General features: G+C 43.2%; 1 protein-coding gene across 7 annotated transcripts in view; it reads right to left on the bottom strand.

Moving 5' to 3' along the window:
- Window positions 1–26624, bottom strand: part of LOC137655750 (microtubule-associated protein futsch-like) — a 268584-nt gene that overhangs the window by 175627 nt on the left and 66333 nt on the right. For all 7 annotated transcript variants that reach the window (XM_068389814.1, XM_068389819.1, XM_068389818.1 and 4 more), the window contains 4 exons: window positions 22609–22761; window positions 22309–22404; window positions 12358–12510; window positions 12048–12143 (listed from right to left, as the gene is read on the bottom strand). In XM_068389814.1, coding sequence (XP_068245915.1) covers window positions 12048–12143; window positions 12358–12510; window positions 22309–22404; window positions 22609–22761 — 498 coding nt within the window. The remainder of the gene's footprint in view (window positions 1–12047; window positions 12144–12357; window positions 12511–22308; window positions 22405–22608; window positions 22762–26624) is intronic.

Raw genomic sequence — 26624 nt, 5'->3', positions numbered from 1 at the left:
GGAGCCATCACGGTGCCACCAAACTCATCCTTGCTTGTCTTGCCCCTCAAAGAAAGTTTATGGTCTGATGTAGGTGGCTGAATGGAGGAGAGGCATACACATTGAGTCCATCCCACGGGTGCTGGAACGCAGCCTCCGGAGATGCTGCTGGGTCTGGACCTGGAGAGCAAAATACTGGCAGTTTTGCATTCAGTCTCGTCACGAAGAGGTCCAGACAAGGAGAGCCCCACTTTTCTATCATTGTCTTTGCCACCTCTGGATGTAGGGACCACTCTGCCGCCAACACCTGTTTCCTTCTGCTGAGCCCATATGAAATGACATTCCTCTTCCCTGGAATGTATCTAGCCGTCACGGAGATGGCGTTGTCCTCAGCCCATGACAGGATCTCCGACAACCAATCGTGAATCCGACAGTAGTTCAGGCCACCTCGTTTCTTGATGTAGGTGACGACGGTGACACTGTCGCTCATCTGGAGAGCGAAATACTGGCAGTTTTGCATTCAGTCTCGTCATGAACAGGTCCAGACAAGGAGAGCCCACTGTCTTTGCCACCTTTGGATGCAGGGACCACTCTGCCGCCAACACCTGTCCCCTTCTGCTGAGCCCATAAAAAATGACATTCCTCTTCCCTGGAATGTATCTGGCCGTCAAGGAGATGGCGTTGTACTCAGCCCACGACAGGATCTCCACCAACCAAACTTGAATCTGACAGTAGTGCAGGCCACAATGTTTCTCCATGTAGGTGACGACGGAGAGATTGTCGCTCATCTGGGGTACTCTTCACACCAACGAGCTTCCCACCCCAAGGACCGCCCTACGCACTGCCAGAAGTTCGAGCTCGTTTATGTGGAAGGTCTACTCCTCCAAAGACCAACAACCTGCATTTGTTTGGTCTAGCAGATGAGCTACCCCTCCCTGCCTGGATGTGTCTGTGAGGAGGACCTCTGGAGGAGGGTCCAGTAGTGAGACCCCTGCTCTGGTGTTCCCTGGGTCCAACCACCACTGGAGAGCTTTTCTGGTTGACTGGAACGGGGGATACTTTACTGACGCCCGGTTCGCTGCCTGGGCCTGCACTTCCTTCAGGTCCCACTGGCTCGGATGTAACATCAACCTTCCTCTGAGGATGAGCTTCTCTTGGGACACCAGGTGTCCTACTAACCTCTGCCAATCCTTCAGTGATTAGCTCTAGCTTCCCTACCTCTCCCTCGTCTGAAAGGCTTTATCCTGCACGGAGCATATTTCCATTAAAAGGTACACCGTCCTCGTGCTTGGGGGGGGGGAGCTGTCACAACTCCTAGTTGAACACTACCCCCAGTTCCAAACACAAGGCCACTAAATTGTTCCTACGCTTGACAACTGCTCTCTAGACTCCGACAGGAGTAACCAGTCATTAAGGTACCTAGGTAGTCTGATCCTTCTATTGTGGGCCCACTGTAAGACTAGGGTAAAGACTCTGGCGAAGAGCTGAGACGTGTTCGACAGGCCAAAGCAGAGGGTGCGGAACTGGAAGACTTCTCCCTACTTGAACTTGAGAAACTTCCTGCTGGACGGGTCCACTGGGATCTAGAAGTAGGCATCCTGGATATCCAGGGATAGCAAAAAATCCCCGTCCTTGATAGGTACCAGAACCGTCCAGGCATTTTCATTCTAAAAGCGGTCTTGGCCGAGAGGTCGAATGACGGGGCGCCACCCATCTGAGGCTTTTTCCACCAGGAACAGATGGCTGAAGCAGCCCAGTAGATTGGGGCCAGCTACAGGTTGGATGGCTCCTTTGTGGAGCAGGATCTGAACATTCCCTTCTAGGGCCTTCCAACATGTTTCCTTCTTGGGTTGCAGGGAAATGGCTTTGAGACCCGACAGCAGGGACGGAGGGGAGTCTCGGAAGGGGATTCGGTACCCGTCCCTCAAGACCTGCACCATCCATTAGTCTGCTCCATCCTCCATCCAATTTCTCCACCTTGTAGAGATGCATCCCCCTACCACCGAAGGGCACAGGGAAGAGGGGCACTGTACACTACTTCCACTTGAAGAACCAGGCATTACGTGTCCCTCGGTTAGTTTGGGGCCCTGTGACGGTGGTTCGCCGAGGGTGTACTTTTGTCCTCCTGAGGAGGGGGAGCAGAGCTGGATGAACCCAGAGGGAGGAGGATGAGGCTTGATTTTCAGGCAGGGGAAGCCAGCTGCCTGCCTGGACCCTAGTCCTGCTGGGCTCCCAGGTTTGGTGAAGGTAATCATCTATTCCCTAGTTTTCAATTTGGTTTTTGTAAAGGCCTTGGAGCATGTGATGCCCTTCTTACAATCTCTAATGCTGTACAGAAATCCCTTGATTGTGATCTGGAAGCTCGTATGATTAGCCTTGATTTTAGTGCTGCCTTTGACTGTGTTAATCATGAGGCCCTTGTTTTCAAACTAAAACAGTTGGGAGTGGGTGGGTTGTTTCTTAGCATTATTATTGATTTTTAAAGTAATAGATCTCAAAGAGTTGTTGCTGATGGGTACCATAGTGAGTATAGGAATGTGATATCCAGTGTTCCACAGGGTAGTGTTCTTGGCCCATTACTTTTCATACTATATACAAATGACATGTGATTTTGCCTAGAAAACAAGCTTGCTGCATATGCAGATGATGCTATTCTCTTTGGATTGATTCCATCCCATGAATGTAGATCTGGGGTTGGTGAATCCTTTAATAGAGATTTAGCTAAAATTAGTGCATGGTGCAAATTATGGGGTATGAAGTTGAATCCTAACATAAATCAAAGTATGATTGTAAGTAGGTCAAGGACGGTGGGTCCTCAACATCCGGATCTCAGTATTGATAATGTTTCTTTAAATTTGTATGAATCTCTTAAAATTTTAGGTGTGATTCTCAACTGCAAATTTACTTTTGAGAAACACATTAGGTCTGTGTCTTCTTCAACTGCACAAAAAATTGGCTTATTGAGAAAGTCTTTTAAGATATTCTGAAGAAGTGTTTTAATTCTTTCATTCTACCTTGTTTTGAGTATTGTTCTCCTGTCTGGTCATCAGGTGCTGATTCTCATCTTAATTTGTTAGACAAAAACTTACAGTCTATTAAATTTCTTATTCCTGATCTAGATATTAATCTTTGGCACCGTCGTTCAATTAGTTCATTATGCATGTTGCATAAGATTTTTCATAACTCTGACCATCCTTTACATTCACATCTCCCTGGACAATTCTATCCTGTTTGTAATACTAGACAGGCATTTAATTCTAATTTCCAGGCTTTTCCATCATGAGGCTCAAAACTACACAGTATTCTAGAAGTTTTATTCCAGCTGCTACCAAGTTATAGAAAGAGCTTCCTAATCGGGTAGTTGAATCAGTAGAACTTCAAAAGTTCAAAGTTGGAGCAAATGTTTTCATGTTGACCAGGGTGACATGAGTCTTTTTATAGTTTATATATGACATATCTGTTTTTAATACTGTTAATAGTTTATATATGACGTATCTGTTTTGACGTTGTTACTGTTTTTAGAATTATTTTTTGTTAACTTGTTCGCATCATTTATTTATTTCCTTATTTCCCTTCCTCACTGGGCTATTTTTCCCTATTGGAGCCGTTGGGCTTATAGCATCTTGCTTTTCCAACTACGGTTGTAGTTTGGCTAGTAATAATAATAATAATAATAATAATAATAATAATGATAATAATAATAATAATTAGGGGCGAACCTACGACGACAAGGATGCTTTGTGGAGCATCCCGTCATGGCTCCCTCTCCTCCACTTGTCAAGCGCCTCTTTCACTTGGTACTCTGGGAAGAGCACCTCTCTGACGATACGGGCTTTCCTGAGCGCCTTTAACTCCCTGTCTGGTAGCCATGTGGGCATCCTGTGGAGGATGACCTCCCTCCTTCAGAGGACCCAGTTCAATGCCCAGTGTAGGATTGTCCTGCCAAGAAGGAGATGGCTCTCAAGCCAGAGACTGACAGCTCGACAAACCGATACTTTGCCGGCCCGCTCCTGACATCATTATCCAGGGTGAAGGATACTAAGAGGTCCAACCAGGAAGCAGCGACCCTAGAGGCCCAAGCAGGTGCTTCCATGGCCGTTGCCTCTTCGAGAGTGTCATTGACATTATTCAATCAACTCTCGCTTTTAAGTATTGGGGACACATCCAGTATTATTTCTATACTAAGCTAAACAAAGGAAAAGGTTTTAGGCCAAGTAGTATTAGCCTTAAATAGGAACAAACTTTGAACAAATTGGCAACAAGCTGGATTTTTCAGGAATGATGCCCAAATCCATCCTAAACAACATATTAAAAGTCCTGAAGAATCCACTCATGGTAATATCTGGGAAGATCTGAATGTGAAGGATGTTTAGAATAATGAAAAATCTTATGCAACATGCCTAAAAAACCAACTGAATGTACCAGAGATTATAGTCCAAGAGCTAGCAGCCATTTATTTACCGGAGATGACCAAAATTCTAGTGGGTATTTTTGGAAAGGGTCTGTCATGGGACATCCAAAAATGGGTATCTTTAAGTTGGGCAAGGGTGGGTGTGGATTTTATTAACCCCTTTTGTCCAAAAACGGACTTTTCATATTTTGGCAAAATATGGGGGTAGGGGAAAGTAAATTGGCTGCAGCTCCTCTCACACTGGGCCTAGAGTAAAGAACTATATACCAAAATGATGCTATTGATCTGTAGATTTATTTCATATAAAAAAAATTATTTAAATTATTATTGGGGGTCACCAAAGGTCAAAAGGTCAAGGTCAGCCCTTTGAAATGCTGGTTTTGGGTTTTAGCTTATTTTGGCTAAATAAGACATCAAAATTTGCCCAAGGTTTACTAAATATGAATAGAATTTAAAGAAGAGACATAAATAAAGTTTTTTAAAGAAAATGGGATCTATTCCAGCAATATGACGGATATGACAACAGTCATCATTAAACGGTTACTGTGAAATTCACTCGTCAAACCGTTTCAAATTTAGTTGATAGATGGTTCACCTATATTATTGAGATCTGTTTTATTGACTGTGTGTGTGCACCTATTTTGTCTTTAAAACATTATAAAAACAGCCTCTACATTGCGTTCTAACATCCTTGAAATTTTGTAAGTGTGCACCTGAATTGCCCCTGTCCTTGTCACTTGATGATTTTAAGAAAGGCCGAGTAGAAATTCCAGACCTTCTGCATTTGTTTTTAACCACACTTCTCTGTGACTTGCAGAATAAAGATAAGCCTAGTGAATCAGTAAAATGAAGGGTAGTCTCACTATCCCAGGATGTTATTTTCTGTACCAGCCGGGGAAGAGTAAAACCATCCAAGCATCTTTATCTGGGAGTCGGAATGAAAAGCCTCACAGGTAGTCGCAGAGTTGTGGAAATTCTTAATCACTTGGGTCATGCGGTAAGTTATCCCACAGCTGAATCAATTGAGATGGATATAACGTCAAAAATCACAGCAGAAGGGCAGCTTTTACACGATTTGCTCTTACCTCAAGTTGGTCTCTCCACAGGTCTTGATTGGGATAATTATGACGAGCTGACAGAAACCCTATCTGGCAAAGACACTATTCATGACACCGTTGGGATATGCTACCAGAATAGGCCTGCTGAAGGGGGGTGCAAGGTGCTCAGACCAAAGGGACCACGAATACTGATGCAACTACTGACCAAGTACCTGTGAAAAGACGACGAATATTTGATGCGCCTCAGCGACAAATCATGCCATATAAAAGAAAGCCACTATCGAAGTTCGAATTTGAAAAATATTCACAAGATCCACAATCCAGCTTGGAGATAGCAAAGAAAATGGATATCATCTGGTAAATATGCTCCTGCCTGATGTCCATCACCCTTATGTGGCGTGGCTGGAATTTCTTGGTCACAGGGGACAGACTCCCTTTGCAGCATATTCGGTATATAGAAAATATTGAACTGCCACCAACAAGATTGGATGTAGTTGAAGAAACTTTGGTCAGGTCTCAAAAGGTTGTGTGAGAGTGCGGTGAGGCATATGCTATAATGACATATGACCTTGCTATCGAAAAACCTGCACTCCAGATCCAAGCACAAGAATCCCCTCTTTTTGACAATATCTTTGTTTGTTTTGGTGCATTTCATATTTCCATGGCCTATTTCAGCGCATTAGGTTATAATGTTGAATCGTCTGGTTGTACCGAAGTTCTTTGCTCGGCTGATGTGTTGGTTCATGGTCCAGTACGAGGGTTCATTGGTGGAAAACATTTTAACAGATGCAAGCGTATCCATCCCCTGTTTGCACTTGCCTTGCAGATTCTGCATTTTAAGCAATTCATTTTAGAAGGTGGAATACCCGATGAATGCATGGCGTTGTTGAATTCATTTTCTGCAGACCCATCACCCCAATCACTTTTGACATTATTGGAGTCCACTGCAATTTGTAATTTGGTGGAGAGATATGGTGAATTCTGTGATCAGACTCGTCAGGGTCATCATGGCTCTACTGCTAGGTTCTGGTTTCTCTACATAGATCTTGTTCATATATTCATGCTTTATGACAGGGCCAGCAGGACAAATGACCTACACCTCTACATCTATGCTTTAGGCTCAATGATTCCTATATTCTTTGCAACTCACAAACCAAACTATGCCCGTTAAATGTCATTGTATCAACTCAATCTGCTCAATATGGAAATGACACATCCCGGAATCAAGCCAAGTTTTGAAGCAGGTGCACTCTCTGTGCGGAGAATTAGGAATACCTTTTCCAGAAGTGCAGTTGCTATTACCTTACAGCAAGCTGTGAATAGGGATGCTGCATCCAGTCAAAAGGGTATTGCTGCATTTACACAGAATGTTGCAATCCGTTAGAAGTGGACAGTGACAAGATCTTTTAGGGGAGCAATTGTGAGTTGTCTCCTGGAAATGACTGGAATCACACTGGTTGGTGGATGATGCAATACAGGAACTAAAGCCATCAAGGATGGCCAAAGACAATGCAGACCTTAAGAGCACGATCACAGAAGTGGAGAACACTCTAAATCCATTCCCTGTTAATGATGATACTCTGTATTGCCTAAACACTGGCAAAGCTGCCTCGGATGGTGTGAAAGACAGACTTCTGCAGTCAAAAGACACTGGATCTACCTGGTATCAAGTTTTTGTTAATGAATGTAATGTAGATGGTGGGCGTTTTGAACGGGCTGTTAAGCGAAGAAATGTGATGAATGTCACACAGGATGTAGTAAAAGTTAAATTCACCACAAAGGAAAAACAGATCAAGGAAGCAAAATACACCAGAGACATATTTTGAGGGCTGCTGTATTTGTCAGTAACACAAGAACTTGATCTCAGTATTGTCCTGTCCTACCCTCTCACTCCAGTTCCTTTCTTATTGTGTCATATAACCGGTGATATGAACAAGACATCATAGAGCACATTAATGGAAAAATTAGAAGCAATGGGAACCTTGAATGCCTTACCAGACAGGACTGATGTCTATATTATTGATGCTATGTTCTTCTTCCGTACGCTTGTCCATTTTGAAATAAGCTTGTAGCACTGGTGAAATTGTACACATAGTCTGTGACACATATACTAATGGGTCAAGTATCAAGGACATTGAACATAACTTGTGTGGTAGGACACCCACTACCTACATAAATCACTGGCTCGTCACGGAAAAGACCACCAGATCTCAACACGGCCTGGAGCACATCACAATGCAAAATAGAGTTTTTGGCCTTCTTGAAGGATGAATGGTCATCAGATAGATATGCATCGACTCTTAAGGGACATCAGGTCTACTTAGCAGTGGAACATGAATGCTACCTTTACACTTCAACAAGTGGAACTGTCAACACGATCCTGATTCATGAGCTTCAGTGCAGGCATGAAGAAGCCGATACACGGTTACTGTACTATGCAAACTTTGTTGCTGTTAACCATGATGTGTCTCCAGTGATTGTCATTCGCAGTAATGACACTGACGTCTTCATCCTCATTCTCTACCATGCTAGGTTCCTTAATGCACAGATTTGTATGGATGCTGGCTTGAGTTCTAGAAATTCCAGGCATTTCATATATATGTCACAACTTGCAACCAAACTGACCGGACCTATATGCGATGCTCTACCAAGCTTCCGTGCTCTGACAGGCTGTGATTATACAGCCTCTTTTATGAGAAAAGCAAAGTGGAAGCCATTTGAAATAATGAGAAACAACCCTAGGTTCATATCAGCAATTAGTCACCTTGGAGACTCAGATGTCATCGATCCAGATGTTGCTGCTGTAGTTGAAGAGTACTTGTGCATTGTCTATGGAGTTTGGAACCTAACAAGTATTGATGAAGCCAGGCTTCAACTTTACCGCAAGTTGTATGCCCTAAAGAAGGAAACTGATCCATTGGATAAAATCAAAACTACAGACCCCTGTTGTCTTCCTCCTTACCAAAGAGTGTAGCAACAGAAGTTGCTAAGAACTAAACTTGTTGCACACGTATTGAGGAATGCAAGGAAGCCGATCCAGTCTCATTTGGTCCTGAAGGACATAGCTGGAAAGTCCAGAATGTAGATTGATGATTGTCTGGTTCACTGGCTCAAATACCCCTGATAAGTTAACCGTTGAAGAATCTGATGTACAGGAAGATGATAATGATGATGATGATGATGATGATGATAATGAAAGTGACACTGAGAGCAGCCATTCCTCGAATGAAGAAAAGAGAATAGATTTTTAGAGAAGTCCATATTAGTAATATAGCTGGAATAGATCCTACATTCTTCAAAAAACTTTATTTGTATCTCTTTTTTATATTTTACGCATATTTAGTAAACCTTTAGCAAATTTTGATGTCTTATTTAGCCAAAATACAACTAAAACCCAAATCTGGCATTTCAAATGGCTGATCTTGACCTTTTGACCCCTGGTGACCTCTAATAATAAATCAACTAATTTAGTTTGATATTAAATAAATCTACTCATCAATAGCATCATTTTGGTATATAGTTCTTTATTCTAGGTCCAGTGTGAGAGGAGCTGCAGCTAATTTACTTTCCCCTACCCACATATTTTGCCGAGAAATGAAAAGTCCGTTTTCGGACAAAAGTGGTTAATAAAATCCACACCCACCACTGCCCAACTTAAAGATACCCATTTTTGGATGTCCCATGGTAGATCCTTTCCAAAAATACCCACTAGAATTTTGGTCATCTCCGGTAAATAAATGGCTGCTAGCTCTCGCTCTATTAATATCCAAATCAGGAATAAAAAACTTAATACACCACAAGTTCTTGTCCAACAAATTAAGAAGAGATTAGGCAGCTGTAGACCAGACAAATGAACAATACATACACATACCAAGGCACTTCCCCCAATTTTGGGGGGTAGCCGACATAAAAAATGAAACAAAAAAGGGGACCTCTCCTCTCTACGTTCCTCCCAGCCTGACAAGGGACTCAACCGAGTTCGGCTGGTACTGCTAGGGTACCACAGCCCACCCTTCCCCATTATCCACCACAGATGAAGCTTCATAATGCTGAGTCCCCTACTGCTGCTACCTCCGCGGTCATCGAAGGCATCGGAGGATGCAGCAGGGCCTACCAGAACTGCATCACAGTCGCTCGCCATTCATTCCTATTTCTAGCATGCTCTCTTGCCTCTCTCACATCTATCCTCCTATCACCCAGAGCTTTCTTCACTAAATCTATCCACTCAAACCTTGGCCTTCCTCTTGTACTTCTCCAATCAATTCTTGCATTCATCACCTTCTTTAGCAGACAGCCATTTTCCATTCTCTCAACATGGCCAAACCACCTTAACACATTCATATCCACTCTACCTGCTAACTCATTTCTAACAACCGTTCTCACCCTCACTACTTCGTTCCTAACCCTATCTACTCGAGATACACTAGCCATACTCCTTAGACACTTCATCTCAAACACATTCAATTTCTGTCTCTCCGTCACTTTCATTCCCCACAACTCCGATCCATACATCACAGTCGGTACAATCACTTTCTCATACAAAACTCTGTTTCCATTCATGCCCAACCCTCTACTATTTACTACTCCCTTAACTGCCCCCAACACTTTGCATCCTTCATTCAATCTCTGACGTACATCTGCTTCCACTCCACCATTTGCTGCAACAACAGACCCCGAGCACTTAAACTGATCCACCTCCTCAAGTAATTTTTCCATTCAACATGACACTCAACCTCGCACTACCTTCCCTTCCCGTACATCTCATAACCTTACTCTTACCCACATTAACCCTCAATTTCCTTCTCTAACACACCCTTCCAAATTCTGTCACTAATCGGCCAAGCTTCTCCGCGTCTGCAACCAGTACAGTATCATCAGCAAACAACAACTGATTTACCTCCCAATCATGGTCATTCTCGTCTACTAGTTCAATCCTCAGCCAAGCACTCGAGCATTCACCTCTCTCACCACTCGATCAACATACAAGTTTAAACAACCACGGCGACATCACACATCCCTGTCTCAGCCCCACTCTCACCGGAAACCAATTGCTCACTTAATTTCCCATCCTAACGCATGCTTTACTACCTTAGTAGAAACTTTTCACTACTTGCAACAACCTTCCACCAACTTCATATAACCTCATCACATTCCACATTGCTTCCCTATCAACTCTATCATATGTTTTCTTCAGATCTTTAAACACAACATACACCTCCTTACCTTTGCTAAATATTTCTCGCATATCTGCCTAACTGTAAAAATCTGATTCATACAACCCCTACCTTTTCTAAAACCACCCTGTACTTCCAAGATTGCATTCTCTGTTTTATCCTTAATCCTATTAATCATTACTCTACCATACACTTTTCCAACAACACTCAACAAAACTAATACCCCTTGAATTAAAATACTCATGCACATCTCCCTTACCCTTACAGAGTGGTTCAATACATGCACATACCCAATCTACAGGTACCATTGACAACACAAAACACACATTAAACAATCTCACCAACCATTCAAGTACAGTCACACCCCCTTCCTTCAACATCTCAGCTCTCACACCATCCATACCAGATGCTTTTCCTATTCTCATTTCATGTAGTGCTCTCCTCACTTCCTCTCTTGTAATCTATCTCTCATTCACATCTCTCATCATCGGCACCTCAACACCTGCAACAGCAATTACATCTGCCACCCTATTATCCTCAACATTTCACTGAACTTACAAAATATTCCACACACCTTTTCCTTGCCTCCTCTCCTTTTAACAACCTTGCATTTCCATCTTTCACTGTCTCTTCAATTTTTTAATCAGAATATATATATATACTGTATATAAATATAAATATATATATATATAAATATATATATATATATATATATATATATATATATATATATATATATATATATATATATATATATACATACATACATACATATATATATATATATATATATATATATATATATATAATATATATATATCTAGAGAGAGAGAGAGAGAGAGAGAGAGAGAGAGAGAGAGAGAGAGAGAGAGAGGAGGAGGAGAGGGGAGAGAGAGAGAGAGGAGAGGAGAGAGAGAGAGAGAGAGAGAGAGAGAGAGAGAGAGAGAGAGAGAGAGAGAGAGAGGAGAGAGAGAGAGAGAGAGAGAGAGAGAGAGAGAGAGAGAGAGAGAGAGAGAGCGAGAGAGAGAGAGAGAGAGAGAGACATATATATACACACATTTTGAACAATCACCACGGATGTTATATGTCCAATACACATAATAATATTATACATACAATAATGAGGAAAAAAGTGCATCTTTCACTCACTCATGGGTACTAATTTAACTTCCATTTAGTAATTAAAAATACACAGCATAAAATATGCAACAGCTTCTGACATAAGCAAAACCTAAAGCCTTTATTCCGAAAGAAATCAGCCAATCATTCAAGCATAAGAAATATAAAATTTGTACATGTGACTGAGCAAGTGATGACTGGTACTTATAAACTTAATTTTCTAGCCTTCATTTCGAATATGTAATTGAGGTCTTAGTTTACTGGAATTCTCAAGCAATCCTAAAAATAAGAAAATTGGAGCCATACCTGATGAAGTCTGTCTGTCAGGACTCATGAATTCTTCCTTGCGACTACCAAGACCAGCTAATATGGATCCTAAGCTTTGAATCTTTTTACTTTCCACTGTAAAAAGAAGTTTCATTGTAATGCATTACAGTAATCTATGCTTTCAAGATCATCACCAATAAAAGCTAACAATGTTATATGAAATGAACATTTCTTAAAAATTCTTATATGCCAATAGATCATGAATGTTCTTATACTACACCATCTAATTTAATTGGAATATTCTAAAAATGTATTTCTAGTCAGTACACTTAAATTTCAACTTCCTTACCATTGTCTTTCTCCTGATCTTTGTTTTCTGCTCTTGGAGAACCTCTAGTTTTAGGAGGCTTTGCCTTTACCTTTTCAGGTTCATCAACTTTCAACTCATCACTTTTATTTTCATCAACTGGGAACTTGTCCACTTTGGGATTTTGGTTTTTTCCTGTAAAATTAAAAAAAAAAACTAATAAATGGCAAATATATAACATACAAATAAACTTAACTTACTGAAAAGAGTCTGCTGCTTTGCTGATGTGAAAAGAAAATACATTGCAGCATATTCAAAATGAAAATAACTGCAAATATTAACATGAGTACTTTTTTATTGCTTGGGTTAAGGAAGACAAATTCAGATGTTCGGAAAGAGAGAGTAAGAGTCCCAACATATGCTACATTACCCACAAGACGACAACACTTATAGGATGACCTCAACCTCATCACAATAATGGGACCACACCAACATTTTGTTGATGCGTAAGACAAAAAGCCTCCACCAAATGACTTTATCAGGGACACAGAAGATGTTTATGAAGAGGATGACTATGGGAAGCTGGCTCAATTTTTTAGCTTTTTTTATTAACTCTGGGCATTCATAATGGGTCTAAATAAAGCCAAAAGTGAACAGAAAGAGAAGAGGAAGACAGTGAGAACGACAATTAAACTAAAAATGGAAAAACTGCCAAATTTGAAACTAGCGTTTGTGTTTTGGATCTAGCTGCGCAGTATAGCATTCCGAAATCAACTATTTCAACTTTCGTCATGAACAAGGAAGCGATAAAGGCAGCTAAAGTTGCAAAAGCTGTGACTTTGATAAGGAGGCAAATGTTGTAGGTAATGGAGGAAATGGAAAGGCTGCCACATATTCATCAGGGAAAAGGAGTTAGCCGGTGATAGTGTTAGTGAAGCTTTTATTTGCAAAAAATTCTTACAAATTTACGGTGACCTAGAAAAGAAAATGCCTAGTAAAAGAGCAGAAAGTGAAACATTCAAGTTCAAAGGCAACAGAGATTGGTTAAAATAATCCAGAAACAGAACTGGCATTGCATATATCGTGTAACAAGACATGGCAAGGCAGCAAGTTTAAAGGAAGAACAGTATCTTACTCAACAGGTTTTCAATTGTGACGAGACCAGGTTTTTTTTGGAAAACAGAGGCCGGTCAGTAAGTACATTACAAAGGAGGAAAATTCAGTGGCAGGGCACAAGCCTATGAAGGATAGTTTCACTCTTGTGTTGTGTGCAAATGCTAGCGGTGACTCTAAAATAAAACCTTTGCTCGTCTACCAATCAGGCAACCCCCGGGGTTTTTAAAAAGAACAACACAATGAAAAGTAAATTGCCGGTTATGTGGCGGGCAAACACAAAGGCATAGATGACCACACAGTTTTTCAATGAGTGGGTGCACAAAGTGTTTGCCCTCCAAGAGAAGAATTATCTTACGGCAAAAAATTTGCCAATAAAATGCCTGTTAATCATGGACAATGTTCCTGCTCACCCCCGCCCCACCCCAACCCCCACCCCCCGGGATTAGAGGATGAATTAGTTGATAAATTCAGTTTCATCAAAGTTAAATTCCTGTTACCCAATACGACGCCGATTCTTCAGCCCGTGGACCAACAGATCATTTCGAATTTTAAAATCTGGATATCAAAGCCATTTTCTAAACCTGTTTCAAAGTGACAAATGACAAATAGATAACACTTCGAGAATTCGAGAGGGATAAGGCCAAGCTAACATCTTCCTTCCCAGAGTACTCAATGGTACGTAGAGGGAACATACAGGGATTGAGACGCTTTACCCCTCGCCGTTTCATACGGATTGTGTCATGTTTAGGCTGCCATTAGACACTCAGTTGTGCGACCACAACGCAACCGAGCTTCAACCCCTCCTGAGATTTAAGGGAACAGTCCTTGAGGTAGTAGGTCGTGAAGATCGACTGCCTCGTTCATACGTCTGCTCTCAGCACCTAGCTGACCACCATGTTTCTTTCGAAGGCTAGTAAGGTACTGATGCCCCTGATGTCATGAGGCTTGGCAGACTTGGGGGATGGATCACCCTTTGTCAAGTCTCCCTACAGATCACATCATGGAGCCAGAAGGAAATCATGTTCTTCGAGATTGCCCTCTTCACTTCCCCAGTGGTCACAAACAGGTTCCTGATAGCTGGGGGGAGATCCATGAGATATTTTTCTGCACTGCCCTAACTGGTCACAACAGCAGTTCCTCCAAGCCATTTGTTCTACGGATGGAGGATGGAAAATTTGTCGAACAGCAGGGTTCTGCGTCTTTGCCACGAAGGAATGGATGAATTTAAAAACCAGCTCCCTCCACCTGGGTGAGTGGAAGACATCTGTCATAAGTCCATGGAGTTCACCTACCCTCTTCGGGGGCGAGTTCCCTGTCCGTAATTTACAGCAGAGGCTCAAATGGAGGCTTCTTGAGGGCGTCAAGGACCTTGATGATGTCTGGTGTGGGTGCCTTGAGTGCCCTGGGGGGGCATGCCTATTCGAACCCTTTTAACAGCATTGAGAGCCGCTTGGAGGAACCTAGGTTCAATCCCTTGAGGAAGACCCGACCCAGCTCCAACCAGAATCCCTTCACTGCTGGAACTGACATACCCTGATCGAGGCATAGATGGACCAGGAAGTCCGCGATAACTGGGATTTGAGGCATTGAGGGGCACTATGCTCTCCTTGGCGCTCCATTTGCCGAAGTCTGCTCACTTTGCCTAGTACATATATATGGCTCACGAAGATTGTCTGAAGTTGTTTGGGCGGCTGACCTTCTGCAGTACCCCTACCTTCTTAGCAAATGCTGAATGGTCTCCACGCGTGAAGGAAGTTTGGGAGGCTTTTGTGGAACCTCGAGAAGTGAGGCTGCCTTAGCAGGTCTATCTCAAAGGTAGAGGTCACGGAGGTTCCACAGCTAAGGACTTCAGGTATGAGAACCACTCCTTTGCGGAGCCATCACGGTGCCACCAAACTCATCCTTGCTTGTCTTGCCCCTCAAATAAAGTTTATGGTCTGATGTAGGAGGCTGAATGGAGGAGAGGCATACACATTGAGTCCATCCCACGGGTGCTGGAACGCAGCCTCCAAAGATGCTGCTGGGTCTGGACCTGGAGAGCAAAATACTGGCAGTTTTGCATTCAGTCTCGTCACGAAGAGGTCCAGACAAGGAGAGCCCCACTTTTCTATCATTGTCTTTGCCACCTCTGGATGTAGGGACCACTCTGCCGCCAACACCTGTTTCCTTCTGCTGAGCCCATATGAAATGACATTCCTCTTCCCTGGAATGCATCTAGCCGTCAAGGAGATGGCGTTGTCCTCAGCCCATGATAGGATCTCCACCAACCAATCGTGAATCCGACAGTAGTTCAGGCCACCTCGTTTCTTGATGTAGGTGACGACGGTGACACTGTCGCTCATCTGGAGAGCGAAATACTGGCAGTTTTGCATTCAGTCTCGTCATGAACAGGTCCAGACAAGGAGAGCCCCACTTTTCTATCACTGTCTTTGCCACCTTTGGATGCAGGGACCACTCTGCCGCCAACACCTGTCCCCTTCTGCTGAGCCCATATGAAATGACATTCCTCTTCCCTGGAATGTATCTGGCCGTCAAGGAGATGGCGTTGTCCTCAGCCCACGACAGGATCTCCACCAACCAAACTTGAATCTGACAGTAGTGCAGGCCACAATGTTTCTCCATGTAGGTGACGACGGTGAGATTGTCGCTCATCTGGGGTACTCTTCTCCAAACCAACGAGCTTCCCACCCCAAGGACCGCCCTACGCACTGCCAGAAGTTCGAGCTCGTTTATGTGGAAGGTCTACTCCTCCAAAGACCAACAACCTGCATCTGTTTGGTCTAGCAGATGAGCTACCCCTCCCTCCCTGGATGTGTCTGTGAGGAGGACCTCTGGAGGAGGGTCCAGTAGTGAGACCCCTGCTCTGGTGTTCCCTGGGTCCAACCGCCACTGGAGAGCTTTTCTGGTTGACTGGAACGGGTGATACTTTACTGACGCCCGGTTCGCTGCCTGGGCCTGCACTTCCTTCAGGTCCCACTGGCTCGGACGTAGCATCAACCTTCCTCTGAGGATGAGCTTCTCTTGGGACACCAGGTGTCCTACTAACCTCTGCCACTCCTTCAGTGATTAGCTCTAGCTTCCCTACCTCTCCCTCGTCTGAAAGGCTTTGTCCTGCACGGAGAATATTTCCATTAAAAGGTACACCGTCCTCGTGCTTGGGGGCGGGGGGGAGCTGTCACATCTCCTAGTTGAACACTTCCCCCAGTTCCAAACATAAGGCCACTAAATTGTTCCTACGCTTGACAACTGCTCTCTAGACTCCGACAGGAGTAACCAGTCATTAAGGTACCTAGGTAGTCTGATCCTTCTATTGTGGGCCCACTGTGAGACTAGGGTAAAGACTCTGGCGAAGAGCTGAGACGTGTTCGACAGGCCAAAGCAGAGGGTGCGGAACTGGAAGACTTCTCCCTACTTGAACTTGAGAAACTTCCTGCTGGACGGGTCCACTGGGATCTAGAAGTAGGCATCCTGGATATCCAGGGATAGCAAAAAATCCCCGTCCTTGATAGGTACCAGAACCGTCCAGGCATTTTCATTCTAAAAGCGGTCTTGGCCGAGAGGTCGAATGACGGGGCGCCACCCATCTGAGGCTTTTTCCACCAGGAACAGATGGCTGAAGCAGCCCAGTAGATTGGGGCCAGCTACAGGTTGGATGGCTCCTTTGTGGAGCAGGATCTGAACATTCCCTTCTAGGGCCTTCCAACATGTTTCCTTCTTGGGTTGCAGGGAAATGGCTTTGAGACCCGACAGCAGGGACGGAGGGGAGTCTCGGAAGGGGATTCGGTACCCGTCCCTCAAGACCTGCACCATCCATTAGTCTGCTCCATCCTCCATCCAATTTCTCCACCTTGTAGAGATGCATCCCCCTACCACCGAAGGGCACAGGGAAGAGGGGCACTGTACACTACTTCCACTTGAAGAACCAGGCATTACGTGTCCCTCGGTTAGTTTGGGGCCCTGTGACGGTGGTTCGCCGAGGGTGTACTTTTGTCCTCCTGAGGAGGGGGAGCAGAGCTGGATGAACCCAGAGGGAGGAGGATGAGGCTTGATTTTCAGGCAGGGGAAGCCAGCTGCCTGCCTGGACCCTAGTCCTGCTGGGCTCCCAGGTTTGCTGAAGGTAATCATCTATTCCCTAGTTTCCAATTTGGTTTTCGTAAAGGCCTTGGAGCATGTGATGCCCTTCTTACAATCTCTAATGCTGTACAGAAATCCCTTGATTGTGGTCAGGAAGCTCTTATGATTAGCCTTGATTTTAGTGCTGCCTTTGACTGTGTTAATCATGAGGCCCTTGTTTTCAAACTAAAACAGTTGGGAGTGGGTGGGTCGTTTCTTAGCATTATTATTGATTTTTAAAGTAATAGATCTCAAAGAGTTGTTGCTGATGGGTACCATAGTGAGTATAGGAATGTGATATCCAGTGTTCCACAGGGTAGTGTTCTTGGCCCATTTCTTTTCATACTATATACACATGACATGTGATTTGGCCTAGAAAACAAGCTTGTTGCATATGCAGATGATGCTCTTCTCTTTGGATTAATTCCATCCCATGAATGTAGATCTGGGGTTGGTGAATCCTTTAATAGAGATTTAGCTAAAATTAGTGCATGGTGCAAATTATGGGGTATGAAGTTGAATCCTAACATAAATCAAAGTATGATTGTAAGTAGGTCAAGGACGGTGGGTCCTCAACATCCGGATCTCAGTATTGATAATGTTTCTTTAAATTTGTATGAATCTCTTAAAATTTTAGGTGTGATTCTCAACTGCAAATTTACTTTTGAGAAACACATTAGGTCTGTGTCTTCTTCAACTGCACAAAAAATTGGCTTATTGAGAAAGTCTTTCAAGATATTCTGAAGAAGTGTTTTAATTCTTTCATTCTACCTTGTTTTGAGTATTGTTCTCCTGTCTGGTCTTCAGCTGCTGATTCTCATCTTAATTTGTTAGACAGAAACTTACGGTCTATTAAATTTCTTATTCCTGATCTAGATATTAATCTTTGGCACCGTCGTTCAATTAGTTCATTATGCATGTTGCATAAGATTTTTTCATAACTCTGACCATCCTTTACATTCACATCTCCCTGGACAATTCTATCCTGTTTGTAATACTAGGCAGGAGTTTTAATCCTAATTTCCAGGCATTCTCCATCATGAGGCTCAATACTACACAGTATTCTAGAAGTTTTATTACAGCTGCTACCAAGTTGTGGAAAGAGCTTCCTAATCGGGTAGTTGAATCAGTAGAACTTCAAAAGTTCAAAGTTGGAGCAAATGTTTTTATGTTGACCAGGGTGACATGAGTCTTTTTATAGTTTATATATGACATATCTGTTTTTAATACTGTTAATAGTTTATATATGACGTATCTGTTTTGACGTTGTTACTGTTTTTAGAATTATTTTTTGTTAACTTGTTCGCATCATTTATCTATTTCCTTATTTCCCTTCCTCACTGGGCTATTTTTCCCTATTGGAGCCGTTGGGCTTATAGCATCTTGCTTTCCAACTACGGTTGTAGTTTGGCTAGTAATAATAATAATAATAATAATAATGATAATAATAATAATAATAATAATGATAATAATAATAATAATTAGGGGCGAACCTACGACGACAAGGATGCTTTGTGGAGCATCCCGTCATGGCTCCCTCTCCTCCACTTGTCAAGTGCCTCTTTCACTGACGATACGGGCTTTCCTGAGCGCCTTTAACTCCCTGTCTGGTAGCCATGTGGGCATCCTGTGGAGGACGACCTCCCTCCTTCAGAGGACCCAGTTCAATGCCCAGTGTAGGATTGTCCTGCCAAGAAGGAGATGGCTCTCAAGCCAGAGACTGACAGCTCGACAAACCGATACTTTGCCGGCCCGCTCCTGACATCATTATCCAGGGTGAAGGATACTAAGAGGTCCAACCAGGAAGCAGCGACCCTAGAGGCCCAAGCAGGTGCTTCCATGGCCGTTGCCTCTTTGAGAGTATCATTGACATTATTCAATCAACTCTCGCTTTTAAGTATTGGGGACACATCCAGTATTATTTCTATACTAAGCTAAACAAAGGAAAATGTTTTAGGCCAAGTAGTATTAGCCTTAGATAGGAAACAAACTTTGAACAAATTGGCAACAAGCTGGATTTTTCAGGAATGATGCCCAAATCCATCCTAAACAACATATTAAAAGTCCTGAAGAATCCACTCATGGTAATATCTGGGAAGATCTGAATGTGAAGGATGTTTAGAATAATGAAAAATCTTATGCAACATGCCTAAAAAACCAACTGAATGTACCAGAGATTAATATCCAAATCATGAATAAAAAACTTAATACACCACAAGTTCTTGTCCAACAAATTAAGAAGAGATTAGGCAGCTGTAGACCAGACAAATGAACAATACATACACATACCAAGGCACTTCCCCCAATTTTGGGGGGTAGCCGACATAAAAAATGAAACAAAAAAGGGGACCTCTCCTCTCTACGTTCCTCCCAGCCTGACAAGGGACTCAACCGAGTTTGGCTGGTACTGCTAGGGTACCACAGCCCACCCTTCCCCATTATCCACCACAGATGAAGCTTCATAATGCTGAATCCCCTACTGCTGCTACCTCCGCGGTCATCTAAGCCATCGGAGGAAGCAGCACGGCCTACCGGAACTGCGTCACAGTCACTCACCATTCATTCCTATTTCTAGCACGCTCTCTTGCCTCTCTCACATCTATCCTCCTATCACACAGAGCTTTCTTCACTAAATCTATCCACTCAAACCTTGGCCTTCCTCTTGTACTTCTCCATTCAATTCTTGCATTCATCACCTTCTTTAGCAGACAGCCATTTTTCCATTCTCTCAACATGGCCAAACCACCTTAACACATTCATATCCACTCTAGCTGCTAACTCATTTCTAACAACCGTTCTCACCCTCACTACTTCGTTCCTAACCCTATCTACTCGAGATACACTAGCCATACTCCTTAGACACTTCATCTCAAACACATTCAATTTCTGTCTCTCCGTCACTTTCATTCCCCACAACTCCGATCCATACATCACAGTCGGTACAATCACTTTCTCATACAGAACTCTGTTTCCATTCATGCCCAACCCTCTACTATTTACTACTCCCTTAACTGCCCCCAACACTTTTGCATCCTTCATTCAATCTCTGACGTACATCTGCTTCCACTCCACCATTTGCTGCAACAACAGACCCCGAGCACTTAAACTGATCCACCTCCTCAAGTAATTTTTCCATTCAACATGACACTCAACCTCGCACCACCTTCCCTTCCCGTACATCTCATAACCTTACTCTTACCCACATTAACCCTCAATTTCCTTGTCTAACACACCCTTCCAAATTCTGTCACTAATCGGCCAAGCTTCTCCGCGTCTGCAACCAGTACAGTATCATCTGCAAACAACAACTGATTTACCTTCCATTCATGGTCATTCTCATCTACTAGTTTCAATCCTCGGCCAAGCACTCGAGCATTCACCTCTCTCACCACTCCATCAACATACAAGTTAAACAACCACGGCGACATCACACATCCCTGTCTCAGCCCCACTCTCACCGGAAACCTATTGCTCACTTAATTTCCCATCCTAACGCATACTTTACTACCTTTGTAGAAACTTTTCACTACTTGCAACAACCTTCCACCAACTTCATATAACCTCATCACATTCCACATTGCTTCCCTATCAACTCTATCATATGTTTTCTTCAGATCTTTAAACACAACATACACCTCCTTACCTTTTGCTAAATATTTCTCGCATATCTGCCTAACTGTAAAAATCTGATTCATACAACCCCTACCTCTTCTAAAACCACCCTGTACTTCCAAGATTGCATTCTCTGTTTTATCCTTAATCCTATTAATCATTACTCTACCATACACTTTTCCAACTACACTCAACAAAACTAATACCCCTTGAATTAAAATACTCATGCACATCTCCCTTACCCTTACATAGTGGTTCAATACATGCACATACCCAATCTACAGGTACCATTGACAACACAAAACACACATTAAACAATCTCACCAACCATTCAAGTACAGTCACACCCCCTTCCTTCAACATCTCAGCTCTCACACCATCCATACCAGATGCTTTTCGTATTCTCATTTCATGTAGTGCTCTCCTCACTTCCTCTCTTGTAATCTATCTCTCATTCACATCTCTCATCATCGGCACCTCAACACCTGCAACAGCAATTACATCTGCCACCCTATTATCCTCAACATTTCACTGAACTTTCAAAATATTCCACACACCTTTTCCTTGCCTCCTCTCCTTTTAACAACCTTGCATTTCCATCTTTCACTGTCTCTTCAATTTTTGAATCAGAATATATATATACTGTATATAATCAGAATATATATATACTGTATATAAATACATAAATATATATATATATATATATATATATTATATAGAGAGAGAGAGAGAGAGAGAGAGAGAGAGAGAGAGAGAGAGAGAGGAGACATATATATACACACATTTTGAACAATCACCAAGGATGTTATATGTCCAATACACTATACATAATATTATACATACAATAATGAGGAAAAAAGTGCATCTTTCACTCACTCATGGGTACTAATTCAACTTCCATTTTGTAATTAAAAATACACAGCATAAAATATGCAACAGCTTCTAACATAAGCAAAACCTAAAGCCTTTATTCCGAAAGAAATCAGCCAATCATTCAAGCATAAGAAATATAAAATTTGTACATGTGACTGACAAGAGATGACTGGTACTTATAAACTTAATTTTCTAGCCTTCATTTCGAATATGTAATTGAGGTCTTAGTTTTATTGGAATTCTCAAGCAACCATAGATGTAAAAAAATTGGAGCCATACCTGATGAAGTCTGTCTGTCAGGACTCATGAATTCTTCCTTGCGACTACCAAGACCAGCTAATATGGATCCTAAGCTTTGAATCTTTTTACTTTCCACTGTAAAAGAAGTTTCATTGTAATGCATTACAGTAATCTATGCTTTCAAAAGATCATCACCGATAAAAGCTAACAATGTTTCATTTCTTAAAAATTCTTACATGCCAATAGATCATGAATGTTCTCATACTACACCATCTAATTTCATTGGAATATTCTAAAAATGTATTTCTAGTCAGTACATTTAAATTTCAACTTCCTTACCATTGTCTTTCTCCTGATCTTTGTTTTCTGCTCTTGGAGAACCTCTAGTTTTAGGAAGCTTTGCCTTTACCTTTTCAGGTTCATCAACTTTCAACTCATCACTTTTATTTTCATCAACTGGGAACTTGTCCACTTTGGGATTTTGGTTTTTTCCTGTAAAATTAAAAAAAAAACTAATAAATGGCAAATATATAACATACAAATAAACTTAACTTACTGAAAAGTCTGCCGCATTGCTGATGTGAAAAGAAAATGAAAATAACTGCAAATATCAACACGAGTATTTTTTATTGCTTGGGTTAAGGAAGACAAAATGGAGTTTTTATGATAAAACAAAGTTTTATGAATACTTACCTGGCAGTTATATATACATAGCTAATTATCTCTATTTCGGCAGAATTTTTCTAAAACTAGGCAACCGCCTTGTGGTGGTTGGGTGGTAACACCCGTTAAAGGGTGGTAGGAGGAATCATTCCCGTTTTCTGTTCTTCAGTTCATCTATGCCCGACCTGTCTCCTGAGGGGAGGTGGGTGGGCCTTCGAATGTATATATAACTGCCAGGTAAGTATTCATAAAACTTTGTTTTATCATAAAAACTCCATTTTTATGAATAGAACTTACCTGGCAGTTATATATATATAGCTGATTAACACACTTGGAGGAGGGTGATAGACAGTAACATCGTTGGGGAAACAACCAAAAAAGTTGTAGGATAAATAAACACCTTGATTCCTTACCTGCTAAGGTAGCTGACTTCAAAGGTTCCTGCCTCTTGAGTCGCTTTCCCTTAGGAGTGTCAGCCAGGATGTGACCTGCAGTGCTGAAAACACTCAATCGAGTCTGTCAACGGGGGTGAGACCAACAATCTGACTAGACTTCAGGACTACCTATTGCCCAAATTAAAAAACCGCAACTTTACCAAACCAACCACCTAACATTTGCAAAGTAGATAAAAATTATCTAACTAGACTGAGGTGACTGTACACAAGTCGAAGTCCTCAGACAACCAATAAAAAATACACCAACCTATGTACAAGTAAACAAAACTAAGGTTGAGGGGAGGTAGTAACTCTTTTGCCTAATACAGAAGCCGTAGCTACGTATGGTCCCAAGGTATAACATTTCTCATAATCCACCCTCACCTCTCTGAGGTAATGAGAGGCGAACACAGAGTTGCTCCTCCAGAATGTCGCATCCATAATTTGACGGAGCGACATGTTCTTGCGGTAAGCAAGCGAGGTCGCAATGGCCCTCACTTCGTGAGCTTGCACTTTTAAACGTCCGAAGTGTTCCTCCTCACACAAGAGATGCGCTTCTCTTATCACTTCCCTCAGGAAAAAGGACAGCGTTCTTGGAAAGGGGCTTTTGAGGATCTTTCACAGAACACCACAGGGAGCTAGAAGAGCCTCTCACACTTTTCGTGCGAGACAAGTAGGTCTTGAGGGCTCGTACTGGACAGAGCAGCCTCTCTTGCTCTTGACCCACTAGGTTGGTCAAGTTAGGAACCTCAAAGGTCCTCGGCCAGGGCTTAGAAGGGTTCTCGTTCTTAGCGAGAAAGTCTAATCTCAAGGCACAAACTGCCCCATTCAGATTGAAGCCTACCTGTTTTTCAATTGCATGGACTTCACTAACTCTTTTAGCTGTTGCTAAGGCCAAAAGAAAGAGGGTCTTCTTGGTAACCTCCCTAAGGGGAGCCTGTGAGATGGGCTCAAATCTCTTGGTGCACAGAAATTTAAGAACCACATCAAGGTTCCAAGAAGGGGGCTTTAACTGGGTCTGCTTGGTCGTCTCAAAAGACTTCAAGAGGTCATGTAAGTCCTTATCGCGAGACAAGTCCAAGCCTCTATGCCGACAGACGGAAGAGAGCATACTTTTGTACCCTTTGATAGTGGACACAGCTAGCTTAGCGTCCTGTCTGAGGTACAACAAGAAATCCGCAATCTGGCTCACAGAGGTAGTGGATGAGGAAATCTTGTGCTTCCTACACCAAGCCCTAAAAGTCTCCCACTTGGACTGGTAGACCCTCTGCGAAGAGACCCTCCTCGCTCTGGCGATAGCTTTCGCAGCTTGCGCTGAAAAGCCTCTCGATCTGACGAGCTTCTCGATAGTCTGAAGGCAGTCAGATTGAGAGCGAGGGGGTTTTGATGATATCTCTCGAAGTGGGGTTGTCTGAGCAGATTTGGAATTGCAGGGAGGCTTCTTGGAAAGTCCATCAACAAGTCCACCACCTTCGTGAACCATTCCCTCATCGGCCAGAACGGAGCTATCAGGATCATCCGTCCCGAATCGAGGAGGGCGAATTTCCTGACTACCAGATTGATGATCTTGAACGGGGGAAAAGCATAAGTGTCCATCCCCGTCCAATCCATCAAAAAGGCGTCTAGTGCTATTGCCTCTCTGTCCGGAACTAGGGAGCAATAGATGGGGATCCTCTTGGATAAATTGGAGGCGAAAAGATCGATGAGGGGTCTCCCCCACAGCCTCCAGAGACTCTGACAGACCTGTTGGTTGAGGGTCCATTCTGTGGGAAGGACCTGCCCTTTCCTGCTGAGCATGTACGCCCTCACATTCTTCTGTCCCTGAACAAACCTCGTCAGCAGGTTTATCCTGTTCTCCTTCGCCCAAAGAAGGAGCTCTCTTGCTGTCTCGAAGAGAGACAGAGAGTGAGTCCCTCCTTGCTTCCTGATGTAAGCAAGAGCTGTGGTGTTGTCTGAGTTGACCTCCACAATCTTCCCAGACACCAAGTCCTTGAAGGCCTTTAGCCCCAGAAAAATGGCCATCAGCTCCTTGTTGTTGATGTGCCATCCCAGCTGAATTCCTTCCCAATAGCCTGAGACCTCCTTGCTTCCTAGTGTTGCCCCCAGCCTGACTCTGATGCGTCTGAAAACAACACTAGGTCTGGGTTCTTCTTGTGTAAGGAGATCCCTTCCCCTAACAAGGTTGGGTCCAGCCACCACTTCAGAAGAGTCTTGACTTCTATTGGAATGGGGAAGGAAAAGGAGTCTTCCTGCATCTTTTTGTTCCATGTCTACGAAAGAAAGTGCTGAAGAGGCCTTAGGTGGAGTCTCCCCAGAGAGACAAACTGTTCGAGGGAGGATAGTCCCCCCAGCAAACTCATTCACTCCTTCGCTGTGCATCTCTTCTTGTCCAGGAAAGTTCTGACTTTTACGAGACACTTGGTCTGTCTTTCCTGAGAGGGAGAAGCCCGAAAAAGAACTGAATTCAGAACTATCCCCAAATAGAGAATAGTCTGATTCGGTCTGATCTAGACTTCTCCCTGTTGATGACCAGGCCTAGATCTTGAGCCATCATAAAAGTCTTCCGTAAATCCATTACAAATCTCAGGTACTTCCTCGAAGTCGGATGGATGGGGACATGGAAATATGCGTCCTGCAAGTCGAGGGACACCATCCAGTCCCCTGGACGTACTGACGCCAGCACCGACTGAGTCGTCTCCATGGAGAACTTTGTCTTCTCCACAAATACGTTGAGAGCGCTGACATCCAGGACGGGTCTCCATCCGCCCGAGTTCTTGGGGACCAGAAACAGGCGATTGTAAAAGCCTGGGGAGGCTAGATCCCGAACCGGTTCTATCGCCCCCTTGTCTAGCATTTGGTTGACAAGGTCTACTAGGGCCTTCTGTTTCCCAGGATCTGAGTACCGGGCTACTAAGGCCAGCGGAGCATCTGCGAGATGAGGTTTTTCAGAAAGGGGATCTTGTATCCTTCCTTGATGACTGAGAGGGACCAGGTGTCTGCCCCTCTCCTCTTCCAAGACTGCCAAAAACCTGACAGTCTTGCGCCTACTGTCTGGAGGAGACGAACTTCATTTTCTGGAGCGAGGTCTGAAAGAACCCCTGGTAGATCTTGGTCCTGAATCTTGCCTTCTTCCTCTAAAATCTGATCTTGAAGTAGTCCTGCCCCGAAAGGGCTGCTGGAATCTCCTTTCCTCCCGTTTCAAAGAAGAAGGAGGGGCTGCCAAGGGCTTACGAGCAGAACGAGATAAAAGGTCTTGGG

The sequence above is a fragment of the Palaemon carinicauda genome, chromosome 16 (assembly GCF_036898095.1).
Source record: "Palaemon carinicauda isolate YSFRI2023 chromosome 16, ASM3689809v2, whole genome shotgun sequence".
Taxonomy (NCBI): domain Eukaryota; kingdom Metazoa; phylum Arthropoda; class Malacostraca; order Decapoda; family Palaemonidae; genus Palaemon; species Palaemon carinicauda.
Note: the sequence above shows the minus strand (reverse complement) of the source record. Positions and strands in the feature narration are given on the sequence as shown.